The following is a 14307-nucleotide window of genomic DNA, read 5'->3' as shown; positions in this document are numbered from 1 at the left end:
TTGCTTAGAATTTAAAATGAACTATTTAATGGTTTAGGCAAACCATTTCACTGTTCAAGTTTATTTAAGTTATTGTAAAGATAAAACATAAAAAAGTGTGCCTAGTTTAGGGTTCCATAGTTAACTAGAAAATCTTAGATATATTTTTTAGATAACGAACTTTATTGCTAAGAGTTAGCGTAGAGCTCTTATGAAAAAGAAAACTATTTCTTGTACTGGACACTTGGATTAACCAAAATCCATTATCGATCCAGGGATTTAGAAATTCCCTACAACTCATAAATGGTTATGCTTCATTGATATTTAGCTCCAATAACAAACACCATGAATACTGCCTAATATAGATAGAATATAGAATGCGTTTCAAATGCTAGATACAGAATGTATCTCACATTCGCCGAATTCGGTTCAGTTGTAAATCGAGCCTACATCCTTGGATTAGCTAGACGTCTGAAATTTTACCCTTTAGATCCAATCACATTCCCAGCACTCATGGGTGACATGTATCAAATATTACTGAAGCCTAAAGTGCATCATATACGAAACATTGATGCAATTCAAAATATCTCATAATACTTAAGCATAGGTCAGTGTTAACATTACTCTTTTAGCTACAGAAATAAATATTGTTTGAGAGAGTCACATTTGTATCCAAAACCAATGCAAGGGAATTTGATAACCAATTAAGTCTGATCATTATCTTTCAAGATTAAAGTTGAACTGTATAACAATCTCTTCATAATGAATCTAGCCGGATTAAAGGCACTTTTTAAGCAAGAACTTACCAAATTGACACAAGGTCTTGTAATCAAAAAGGCTATTATCCCAAATTGACGAGCTCGAGTGAACCAGAAACGCTGTAATAAAAACAAAAGGCTCTGATGAAAGTTGGCGAACCTGCCAGCTTCATCAAATTGATCTTATCAACGAATTATAGGTTTAACCTTCGGTCAGCCATCACATTACACTTCAGAAATTAAATCAGTCATCTGGAGTTTCTGGAACTTTCTAAAGTGATGACGTCATTAAGAAAAAAGGACAAGAGCGCGCTTCAAATATGGGTATTCAGAAAACTTGTGCAAACTTCAGTAAGACTGCAGTCATATTTTCCTTTGGTTTGTTTTGTTAGTTTTTACGATGTTTTCAAGCAAAGAAATGGTACTCCGAGTTGCATCCAGTGGCTTTGTTTTTCGTAAAGTTAGGAGTGGATTTTGTCTTAGCAGTTTTTTGCTTGTGGCATAAAAAGCTTAAATACACTTAAATTTGCCAATGTGGTAAATTTGTATATTTTCTTATGTACTCCTTATGTAGCCTCTTTTTGTAAACCTTTGTATATTATCTAAATAGAGATAGGTCCTCTACAATTTTCATTTTCTAGTAATCAAGCTTTTTTAGTAATCAAGCTCAAGAAACACGCTCGCTTTGTGTCTTGTTACTCTGTGAGTCTATGCCAATTTAACAAATAATAACATCAAGTTTAAAATCTTAATTATCAAGCAAAATCAGTGTCTTTAGTCCGCTCCGCTTATTAAATAAACGCATAAAAGCTACAAACTTGTCTAAAGTTTGATAAAAACAATTTAGCGATGCATTGTCTCGCCGAAGCGTACAATATCTTAATTTAATTTCGCTCCTTGCAGGTCAACGTCTCTTCGCGGATTGTACTTAAAACTTTCACCAACTTTTACTTCAATATTGCATTATTAATTCTTCTTGTTTATTTTGAGAACAATTTTCATACTTTTAATTTTATTATTGTGTCAAATATACACAGAGATAAAACGCATTTTATTAATGACACGGATCATAACGTGTATGGCAATTAATTTGGAACAAACCAGCAAAGACGAAATCCGAGTACAGTGCAAGTTGTATACTGGCCAAACAAACTTATATTTTACTATGACATGTCGAAACTACGCGACAAGCTCATAATCGGCCACTCGTAAAGCGAAGAGTCGGCGGGGAGATGGCGCTCATTTATCAACGCCTCAGCTCACTTTACCAACTTGTCTCCGAGATTTATGACTGCCACGTAAAAATATGTTACGACTTATAATTATACTTTTCGGAGCTTCACTTAGGAAATAAAGTGGACTCACTTTCTGAGAGTATGTGCTGCGCTTAGGAGCGCGGTCATGTAAGAGAGTTATGATGACGAATGCTTGAAGTGAGACCAGTAATGTAGCTAATGTGATTACATTATATTCGGATAATATAGTATACAAATCCGTATTCTTAACTTACTGTTTGATTGCTTATATGTACTTGAATTCAATATCTCTTTCAAAATAATTGAGGTCAAATCACAAGTACAGTAAGTAGTACCTACACTCATTGATAATTTATTAAGACCTAAAGCTAAAAGATACAGGCAAGTCGAGAATGAAGATGAAAAATATACCAAAGAAAACGTGAAGCAACAAATGGTTATAAAAAAACTTGTAACAACATTAATGGTTATTCCCTCAATTTCACTTCGCGTAATGTGTCTAATGAGCTGGGAGACTTTAATCCCCATAAGTCGGGGGTAAATCTGCTCCACGCACGCGAAGCCGCGCCATGCCAGCTAATTTAATACAATTTCGTAAACATTACAATCACAACATTATTACAAACTGATGTTACAAAATTACACGCATGTGATTTTAATTGGAAAATAAAAAAATTGTAAGAAAGTGAAAAAAAAAACAGTATGCCAGTATTTCCATAATCAATTGCATTACATTGACTACAAGAATCCACTTCAGTTTTGCGTAGAATAGGTATATAGCTCTCTAAATAGTTTTACATGTTTCACTCATTGCAACGGAACTTAACGTATGCAGTTTTATGATCCGTATTACAGCAAAACTCACCGGTAACATACTAACTGTTAAGCTATAAAAACGAGACTCGCCACCTCATCTTTACCTCGCTAGCGATCACTCGAACATTAAGGCAATAAATAAATCCGAAGAATTTTTGTTTTAAAAAGAACTCCGCAAGTGCCAACGGAACAGAAAAAGTGTTTGCAAAAGTTCTTAAGTTTTCTTAAGGCTTGGACTAACTTTTTTCTCTTAAATCCGCTCAAGTTTCCCTTTGTAGATATATTTTTTATCTTTCTTGGATAAATATTTACAAGAAATCATAAATTCTGTATTTTTTATTAACAAAAATTATGTGATGATTCACTCGAGTGTACTTCATTGCTGGACTCCACTCGGCTTGTTGCCTAATCTGTATTATTCGACTATGACTTGGACTTAATTTCTCTTTTCCTAGACCTAAATGTCAAGATATGTAGGTACTTACACACATCTCTACTGATCAATGAAATACCTACCCTAATACTGAACTGGACACAAAACAGCACTTAACATTCCAATTAACCTAACTACTGCACTCCCGGTAACACATTCACCCCAAAGACCCTACATAATGACAAGTTTTTGTTTGTTGCAGCACCCATCCTACCAATGTGAAAGAAAGGAGGTTCGTCACTAGACAATGTAACGGGAGCCGGTAGTGACGTCACAATGTGCTCCTGGGTCGTGTCAGCTCTCATCATCCTGTTTGCCATGGGTAAGTTGGACTAAAATGGATTTATTAGATTTATTAATAACTTTAGGTATCTTTCTATAATTTATTGAGTTCGCTAAATTGTTAAATACTTCTCAAATTTTATAACATACATAGCCGTTTTCCCGCGGTTTCACCTGCGTCCCGTGGGAACTACTGCCCGAACTTTGATAAAATATTACAGCCTGTGTTACTCGCAGATAATGTAGCTTTTATGGTGAAAGAATATTTAAAATCAAACTAGTAGATTTGAGTTTATCCATTACAAACAAACAAAAATGCAAATTTTTCCTCTTTATAACATAAGTGTGGAAATATTAATGTTAATTTTTTAGTAACTAATTCGTATAAAATCTAAAGCTAGAGCAATATTCAAATTAAGTATTTCTAAAAACACGAAGTCTTTGTGTTCGTTCATACTGCTCATACTGCTACATTTTTCTGTGTGTGTTCCTCATTAATTTCCGAGAAGTGACTGTCAGATATATTAAATGAAATTCTTTAGATAAAATGAGAATTTTTATCGTAATTTATACATAATAGAGGGATAACATCTCAAAAACCTACAAACTTGACCTACTTTAATTCGAAATTACGACTACCAAATATAAACGTTGTTGCTATACTATACAGGCCACTTATTCCTGATCTAGCAAACTCGGGGCAATCAATCAATGAATCTTAAGTTAGTCATTAAACCACTTAGTGGGATTTAGCGGCTTACGTCGACTGTTGCTCCGCTTAATGTACCCGCTGATACAATCGGCTGGATTATCGCTATCAATCGCATTTTGATTTCACTACAATAGACACTATAAAATACAATACTATTACTAGTAATTGAGGCTAATTTTAATTGCCTTTGTTGAACTAATAAACTTTTTTTCGATTGCGTAAGCCAGGCAAATAACCGCCTACACGTATTAAAACAATTTGAGTTATTACAACACTGTTACCACAATAGTTTATGTTGTGAAACTCATAATTTATAACTAAGTACAATAGACGCATACATAGTAAATGGTTCAATCTAGAAGTTCACAGGTTATACCGGATTAACATGAGCTAAAGTTTTTGTTCATAAGTTACCGCCGCCGTGGATTACTCATGCTAGTTAGTTTCGAGTTCATCTTGCTACATAATAGAGGATTGTTAGGTCTGTATACTAAGAGGTAGATAGTGTTACAGGTGAACTTAGTAAGGATTCTAAGCTTTTTAATTTTCTCTGCCAAACTCTTTCTCTGTTTTGCTTTCATACCAGAAACGTTAAAATGATTTAACTCTAATACAGCATTTTTTTTTTCATTTTAAATATTAGCAAGCTTATTTTTGTAAGCATTTAATAAAGTAATAGAAAGCAGTTAGTATACCCATCATGCTAGTGTAGGTATATTTGGGGCACATTTGAACGATTAACTAGAATCTCTCCAGAAGGTGCCAGTAAGATTTCTTGGAAATGTTCCCGAAGCTGGAACGTAGTCAAACATGAAGTATTACTAGGTTATACAAATATTTGTCAGTTGATTCGAATTCGGACCTGCAGTACACTGGCAAATTGATTAGTCGCACTGTGAATCAAATAGTCCCTGTCCACTTATATTAAGTGCAGCTCAAGAGAAAACTCGAGTTTTAGACTAGAATTTATTTTAAAAAATATATATATTTTATTATCATTTAAACGACTGCAAAAAGATTCATTTTTTATCTATTTAAACAGGAATAAATGTTTTACAGGTAACTCACCTGATATCCATTTTAGTCAGAAATGTTATTTTTGTTTGGGGTCCCATTAAAATTAAAGGATTTTGCGATTAAATGGACACAAATCCATTAAGGCTTTTACCGAGAAATTTTGCATTGTTTGTATAATAAAATTATTGCTTAACTAGAAATCAAACTAGGGCGTCGATATATTTCTAGGCTAAGGGATTTTCAATTATCGCAGAGAATTTTGTCGGAATGAGATTAATTCATATCTTCGTTGTCAGCATTTCTTATCTTCAAGCAAAGATTAATTTTCCTTAGCTTTTCTCCGACATCCCATTCTACATTCAAAAGGAAATCGTTCCCTAAATGAAGACCTTTCACCTCGGACTTGGCGGAGCAAACAAAGACTGGCCAAGACAAAGCGCAGACGAAAAGCCAACCCAACTCCCATTCAATTTGCCACGTGACAGTTCACTTGAACTTATCTCAGTTATCGTCACACTGCGCAAGTAAACGCAAAAGGACTGAACTGTAGGACGCACGCAAATATACCAAAGCAACCGCAGAACCTGTATTCTTGCAAGCATTGTCAATAATGGATTACGTCTTGACCTTGACATTTTTGCAGTTAAACTTCTGTACCGTTGTATTTCAGGCCACAAAGCCTTCCTTTTATCTTTATTACGCCTTTGTCTCCAAAAACAGTTGAAGAAAAATTCTATTACCATTTTTAAGACGTTTGTGCAATTATGGTTCGTTTTTCCTCGTACAGCTGAGGTATAAAGCTGCGGGATGTGTCCCGCGGGTGCTGTACCCAACGAATGGATTATGGGAACTGCTGCTTTCTTCTGCACGAGCGATATCTCTCACCTGCTATCTAATGACATTATTACGATATTCGCAGACGTTGATACTCTTGCGGGAATACCGCCTAGGAAGTGTCTAGGCCGCGTAAAAACCTGATACTATTTTATGGCCTATATCTATTTATAAGCCTTGCTTCAATGCCAATATACTTTACATACATTATTAGTTAACCAAACCGCCACTCACCGCAGTGTGCACATCAAAATATGTATTCGTGAACTTAATTAAATCTTGTATGAACTGTGAACAGCCGTCGGTCGCGGAATTAAACAAATCCGTTGTTTTATTAAGCAAATCCTCTTTGCCGCTTAAAATGTGTACACGGAAATGTATATACACCCTGTATACATACAAGCCCGTAGGGTTGCCGCATTATTCTCTTGTAAAATAAATTGCTAATTAAGGATCTCGGATGTTATGTCAACAGACAAAAGACCCTTGTTTTTACGAAAAGAAGATTATTTTTCCAACTGTATTTTTTATAATCATTATAATAAATAGGTGAGCTATGTCAATGTTGTTATATCAAGTTTAACAAACACATTATAGTCCTCGATATTATACGAATATTGTCATACATTCAAGATTTCCTCAGTAAACAAATATGCTAAAAATAGCTCTTTCAGCTTAAAAATCTCTGCGTGACCAAATGACACGTACTTCCTAGATCACTTAATAAATGTTGGCAACCCTAGGTCGGGGACTCATCAGGCAGCGAGTCCAATTTACATGTTAATTGACGTACGTCCGATGAAAAATCACGACACATGACACCCTTTGTACGTACGACACGCGCGACACGACGCCTCGTTTCGAAGAGGTTGTTTGCTTTGATTTTTCTTAGTAAGTGCTAGTAAATTAAGTTGGCAAGTTGATATTGTGAAGGTTGTAGATGGCAGAATTTTTCAGTTTTATATAGTCTACGACATGGAGTACGCACTTGTAGCCTTTGTTTTGAAAGGCGTTAGAGATTTAATGCCGCACGCACTCACATTAATTAGACGGCATTTATACCTTAATTTTTTAAAATTAAGAAGCTCATTTAGGCAATTTAGTTTTTTTTTTTATACTATGTAAAGGTTTAGGATATAAAAAGGGGGATATTGCAAGAGCTTCAGACCATCAAACGTTTTCGACAAGATCTGTACTTACAAATTTTAATTCGCGAACTATATTTACGCATCTCGGCACATTATGATGATGATGACATATATTTTTCTATAGTTTCTTTACTACGAGTATGGGTCTGTCGAAGAAGCAGCATTTTCTCATGTTGTGTAAGTTTACGAGTTGCAATCATTTATATTTTATGAGCCAATCAGGCATCAATAAACGAAACTTTATTATGGCTCGGTTTATATCCGACAGTAAAAAGATAACATTACATTGGGTAAGGAGATTTACTCACACATATCATACGGAACCACATGTTGGTAAACTTATTTATTTTGTTTGTTTGCCTGGGAAAATACTAAAACTGATAAATAGTTTATACGACAGTGATAACATTTTAATTCATCTTTTTGATTATCATTATTTTTGGCGATTCTAGCGATCTTGACATAACGAATTTACATATTTTTATGTCTTAGTTCGTTGATTGTACATAAATAAGAGTTTTATTTTATTCGGTTATCGGTTATCATAATATATCTGTTTATCAGTTCATTTCTAATCAAGCACAATTTATTATTGTTTTTCTAGGACAGCAATAATGCTGAGAAAGGAATCTTATGTATGTGATAGCCTTTCCCTGCGGCTTTGTTTGTATTAGTTCTAATTCTCTTATAATGTTTTTATTGGGGTCTTATTCCGCAGATATGGAATCTGTTTACTATGTTTATTTGTTATTGAACACATTATGTTGATTCTTCGTATCTGGGATCGTTTTGTGTAGTTACTACTAGATTTAATAGTAAGAAAACAAAACGTTCATAAGTTTTATATTTATCTAATAAAAGTAGTGTTTTAAAGAACAATATTAACTCAAAACTTAAAATTACATTCAAAAAAGTACACTGTCCATTACACATCAATTTTGATTAAGCTTTCGAATAACAAAACTCGATTCAGCGCAAACCTTACGAACTTAATGAAACACGTATATTATTTGAACACTAAACTTAAGCCTTTTAACGTTTTAACAGCACCACTAACCTCACAGTAACGATACTATAATATAACTTAGCTATTTCAATAATAACTATAAACCTGAACGGGGATCGTTTTGAAGCCATTTTGTTCTCAATCGGTTCCGCTCCTCGTTCCCACGACATTATTAAAGTAGTAAACATACTCACACATTGATAATTATAAAGCTTTTGCGATGTAATAACGTACTTAGTTCGTATGTGTGGGTGAATTAAGGACCTGTTTTATGTATGTATGTAAACGGATTGTCCTGTAATATAAGGGTACAATTATTTTCCGGCACTAATGTTGTGGAAGTGTTATGTATAGTAATAATTTTATGTAACTTATATAATCGAAAATACGCAGATATAGGTACTGTTATTTCAACAATTTTACATATAGTTTAACAATAACAGAAACTTGATATAATAGGTACTCGACACGAAACAAAAGTGCTATAGTTTGCAAAAACGTATGCACTTAAATCTAGCGCGCCGAGACTTCACGTCTATATTTTCAAGCACTTTACGAAATGCAACGAAAACTGCGCCCGTGGAAGCTTACACTCGCATTTATTTCCATACAAAGCCATAGTTCCATTATAAAGTGCTGTACAACATACATCTCTCACATTTGATCCCCTTTGCACGTTATTAAAATATAATGAGTTTGCTAAACATTTTCATTAACTTTAGAACGAAAGACGCGGAACTTGCTGTTGTCTTGTATATATGCTAATGTGTTGGCGTGCAGCCCCCACAATACTTCCACCTGTACAATTTTAGATCGTGTGACTGCAACTTAAGGTAGATATTCCAATGGCATGAGCCTCAAAATAAGCTGCGATAAGCGACTGCCAGAATTAGAAGGATTTCGGGAATTTTTTGTTTGTTCCCTTTTCCTGGTTATGAAGTGACATTTTTCTTATGTAAATCTACTTATCTTAAGTATATTCTCAATATTTACTCCTGTGCTGAATATTTTTGAAGTTACTTAATTCTGTATTCCATATCCAAACTTTATTATTTCGCTAACACATAAACGTTTCTATTACCTACTCAACTTTTACGCAAATACTTAATACATTTCACAGTGAGTAAAAAAACAACTAAGTAAACCTGAATGTATAAACCCTTTATAATAACTTACCACTTAAGTAATCATTTTCCTTTCAAGACAAGAAATAGCAAAAACTTTTATACTTTTAGCTATAGCTACATTCATATGCACGTCTTCCGGCAACGTCTGCCCGTCAGCTACTCTACAACTTACATCTTCACAACAATGTGACACAATTCATCTATCCTCTATGACGTCACACATGTAAGTGTACTCTAGTTCCACAGATAGTGTAGTTCCCTTGCAGTGTAAAACTGTCGGGAACAGCTCGTCAGACTCACGTGTCGGCCGTCAATTCGGCTCCACGTCAAATTGCGTTAACCCCCCGTCCGTCTGCCGGGACAATCGGATTGCCCCAGCCAGCTTATTAGATTCCTCGGGTAACCGTTGGAAAATATTAAGCCTATTTTCTTAAAGGCTGGCGGTTTCAAAGCCTAAAAATAGCATAAAGTTGACTATCAAAGGTAAAGGATTTATCGAGGACCTTACTCACTTTTGATGTTGGTTTTACATTCGGACTTTTGGTGTGTAATAACGAAAGTTTTAAGTTGCTTAGGAGAATATTTTCACATGTGAAAACTATAGTTATATTTTATTCGTGTTTTCAAACGTTATCGGCAAGAATATTCATCCAAACAGAGTCAAATAAGAAATAGCATAGTTCATAGCTTAGCTCATATATCTTAGTAGCTTTTGGCTATAAATCGGGTTTGAACTCCATACGAGATGGAAGCCACGATGAAAGAACAATATAGTAAGTACATCAGCTACATGCAAGTTAGACGAGCAGACGCGAACCAAGTTATCTGTAAAACTGAGCGAGTCTCGAGTATTTCGTCAATGTTACTTTATGGAGAGGAGGATCTTTGCAAAGCCCGAGATAGTGTGTGCTGGGGTAGCTAGGAGTAAGTGTCGGTTGGTTTGACCATCGATACTGTTTCTATTTTTAACTTTATACTAGTTTGTTCGCTTAAAATAAATCCACGTGTTTAATCATATTGGTTTAGTGACATTTTAATTAAACGGTGAATGAGCACTTCACCGTCAATCCCTATGGCATATTTTTCAAGTGACTTAGACTAGTTTGTCACTTAAGTAAATTATTGATACATACCACGCATCTACCTTGAACAATAACCCAGTAATGAAACCAATAATGTAAAATCACATAATTTAACTCACCAGTACATGAGGCTGACTTCCTAAGCTCCGGTTCAGTGCGTACCTGTAAACCAATTAAGATAATCAATTTTCAAGTAACTTTGAACTCACGTTATTAATTAACAAGACTTACAAGTTTAACTCTATAGTAATAATGCAGTATCTTTAAACATTGATCTCGCGTATTTCGTAGATTTCTTAATAGTTAAAAGACATACAAACCAAGTCAGATTTCGACCTGCATTAACTAAAATTACTTAGAATGAAACATGTTCATTTAATTCAAGCTGTTCATTAAAGCAAACAGTTCTAGCACTAACATAATCATAATAATTCCATTCTTCAAGTGACGAACGTCTGCAAAGCGCCATTTTTGTTTGCGGAATATTCTAGAAGCTGTGTTTTGTGCTCCAAAGAATAAAACTGAGAGATCTCATTTGAAGGAATGAAGTTTTCATTACAGTGAAGATTCGTTGTATTAAAACATCATAGTAACAATAGCCTTTTTTTTAAGATATAGATTGATCATCACAAAAATATAATTAAATTAGTAGTAGTTCTCAAAAATTTTAATATAATATATTATTAGGACGCACTACTTATTATTTACTGTCGACTAACTAAATTATTAGCATAAAAATAAAAATGCACAGCAGTAGTGAGACAACAAGCCTTACATAATCTTGTAGAAAACAGTAAAATATTCCGAGCACATAAAGCCTTTGTTGAAAAGTTCGTAACTATTGACTTTCTTGTAAAAAAATATACAACACTTAGTTAAAATTAGTTTCTGTTGGGACTTGAAATTGCTTCGTAACCCTGGCTGCTGGCTGGAGGATGCTCAGCAAAGTTACCGTTATCAAGACAACGAGGTCTTTGTGAGGCTTCGCGGCTATTGGACGCTTTCTGCCTCTTGCATTCTTAAGGCCTTGCGGTAACGGAAAAAATACAGATGAGTATAACGTTGCAGATTTTATAGGTAAGCTTACAGATACCTATAGTCAAATATATTTAGTGTTTTCAATAACAATAAGTAACAAATTGTGTGATGGGTACAAAATAACTAGTCCTATTATCAAATTGTAAAATACATAGAAATAACATTAATTCATGCATGAACCAATATCCCATAAACGATTCCCAAAATTGTTGATAGATTCGGCAATTGAAACTATCATAAATTACGTGTTAAATTGCACACAACACATAAAACAAGCTTAAAATTGTTTAAACAGGACACAAGTGCAAAATATAATGCATTTCATCGGAGCGGGCGATTTATTTCTCGTTATAGTAACGTTGCATTGTTCAGCGTCACTGTAATTTATTACGTTTATACTGTTTTTGCAATAAGGCTTCAAAGAGTTGGAATTCCATTACTATGCAACAAACAAAAATAATGTTTTCACATGAATTATTTATTGGAAAATCATATAATTAATGTTTCTCCAAATCCTCGTATTGGATTCCGTAAGTACTGTTTCTACTTATTACCAGCTCAAAGCTCGTACACTCCAGTTCTCCTAAATTTCACGTGACATGTCTTTGAGCATACGCTATCTCCAAAAACAGAGCTACGGAACCTGCATGCAGTTCCAAATAAATGGTGAGTGACGGTCAGGCCGGCGGGGCAGCGGCAATGCGCCCCCGGCAACATTTTAACATCGTACTTGGCCATTTTTCAAAACTCCTAAACTTTTATTTGGGTAAAATATATGTTTGCGTTCCCCATTGTGCGCGGAGGTTTTAAAAAATCAAAAACAAAAGAGCATAGAGTTATGACGAGCTGAATTGCTGCCCCTATTGTTGTTGTTGCGCTGTTCGTTTCAATTTGAACGTGAACTGCGGGTAGTTGGAACACTTTTGTTGACAATGTTAAAAAATAGGCCAAATGAAAAGTAAATAATGACAAAGTAGTACAATGTGGGTGGCTGTATTTTGAGTGGAGCTGGGGGATGCATTTTTATAGAACCCTATCAAAGGACATTCACATATGTGATTTTGACCCACGGTAACTTTAATAAAAGTTGCAATTCATTATTCAAAGTAATATAACGTTACAGGCAGGCCAAGTTACTTTACAATTTGAAATATTTCGCCCTTAAACTTGAGCAAGTTGACATCAAGGCCGTCTCGGAGCTCATTAAAACAAAGCGTTACTGTCGTACCGAATATTATGACGAATGATCTTAAAAGCCACATAAACTAGACTTATGTAATGAACATGTATTGTAGGAATTATTGCGTAAAGTGATGTTACACGCGGACACTCGTTTACAATGTAAATAGCATTGCTTAATTGAGCCTGAAATCGTTTGCCGTGGTATTTAACGTTGCACTGTTATTTCAAAATTATGTTATGTAGTTGTTTTATGTTGGGGCAGCTTAATTAGGTGACGGTATAATAATGAAGGTTGTATTTTATATTTAGTAGCAATTTCTACCGTATTCATTTATCAAAGCATTGCATAAAAATAAAGGCGAATAGATAGGGTACAAAGGATCTTAACGTAGATTAGAATAAAAGTTTGGTAAATAGTATGATTGTAGAAGATAACAAACATAATTTGCAATGTTGTTCATATTTAACACCACCTAGCGATACTTTGACATACTTTTTACCCGGCGTGCATCAGGCAGCTACAGGCTGCAGGGTTGTCAAAGTGGGCAATAACATCATAACCGCGCTTGCACTCTAGGGGTGCGCCACTTGAATAACTTAGCGAGGTCTTGCAACTCTAACATTCTGTAGATCCTACAGTTTTCTGAATGATATTGCTATTTTTGTAGTGTTTAAAAAAATATGTGAAGGGTTTTCAAAACTGGTTGCTAACTGCGTGTGTTAATCTACTCATCTACTGAAAATGTACATATCTTTCAAACTCAATTTTTACTTGGCGTGCAAGAATCATTTTTCCTTTTGCAAACAAATGAAGGTTCCAATTAGAAGTCGACGCATAGCAGAATATGATTCTGCAGCAAAAACAAAACTCCCATTTGTTGTCGATCCAACTAAAATTCTCACAGGGGGAACCTTAATTCGTGTCCTAGATTTCATAGCGGTAGACAATCGAGGCGACAGGTTCTTTGAGGCACAAAGCGTGACGTCACAGGTACTAACTGAACAAAAGACGCCCAAGATAAAAGTATTAAACGTTCCAAGTTTCAAGGCTTTTTTGCTATCCGTAAAAAAGTACGGCTGGCGTGTTTTTGTTTTGCTTTTAGGAATATTGGGTCAGTGAATTGTGAAAGTTGAATCGGTTTTTATTCGGAATAATGAGTTGTCATTTTCCCCAATATCTAGTCCAAATAATATATTGCATAATATATTTTTGATGACTATGAAACTATGATGGATATAGTAAAGTCAAAGTTAAAAAGGATAAACAGAAAAGAACTTAAGTAGAAATAAAGTTAGTGGCGGCTCTTAGAATGAGGAAGGCGTTGACCTCGTGAGAGCGAGGGGAGCGCTGGTGCCACGGAACTGCTCTGAGGGAGGCCTTTCATGTTTAACCTCTTAAATAAAAGTTGTTAAGCTAATTTTTTTGTTCGAAATTGTATAGCATGGTGACAAAAGCATTGACCGTGTCTCATTTGACAAACAAGTGCACGCAGGCATACCTACTCTCAGAAACTCTCAGAAAAATACGAATATCTAGTGACAAAAGTATCTGGCATACGTCCCTGAACGAGCTAAAATAAATAAAATAAATAAAAAAGCCTTTTATTTCCTCTAGATTGCCTACGTTGTTTTAACAT

General features: G+C 34.8%; 1 protein-coding gene across 1 annotated transcript in view; it reads left to right on the top strand.

Annotated features, from left to right (window-relative positions):
- The first annotated feature begins 3518 nt into the window (after positions 1 to 3518).
- The window catches only part of LOC124634834 (Down syndrome cell adhesion molecule-like protein Dscam2), a 144526-nt gene continuing 133737 nt past the window's right edge, over positions 3519 to 14307 (top strand). The window contains exon 1 of the mRNA XM_047170487.1: positions 3519 to 3564. Coding sequence (XP_047026443.1) covers positions 3519 to 3564 — 46 coding nt within the window. The remainder of the gene's footprint in view (positions 3565 to 14307) is intronic.

This window comes from Helicoverpa zea, chromosome 1, assembly GCF_022581195.2.
Source record: "Helicoverpa zea isolate HzStark_Cry1AcR chromosome 1, ilHelZeax1.1, whole genome shotgun sequence".
In the NCBI taxonomy this organism is placed as follows: Eukaryota; Metazoa; Arthropoda; class Insecta; order Lepidoptera; family Noctuidae; genus Helicoverpa; species Helicoverpa zea.
The sequence above is the reverse complement of the archived record's forward strand: the minus strand, read 5'-3'. Positions and strand labels throughout refer to the sequence as shown.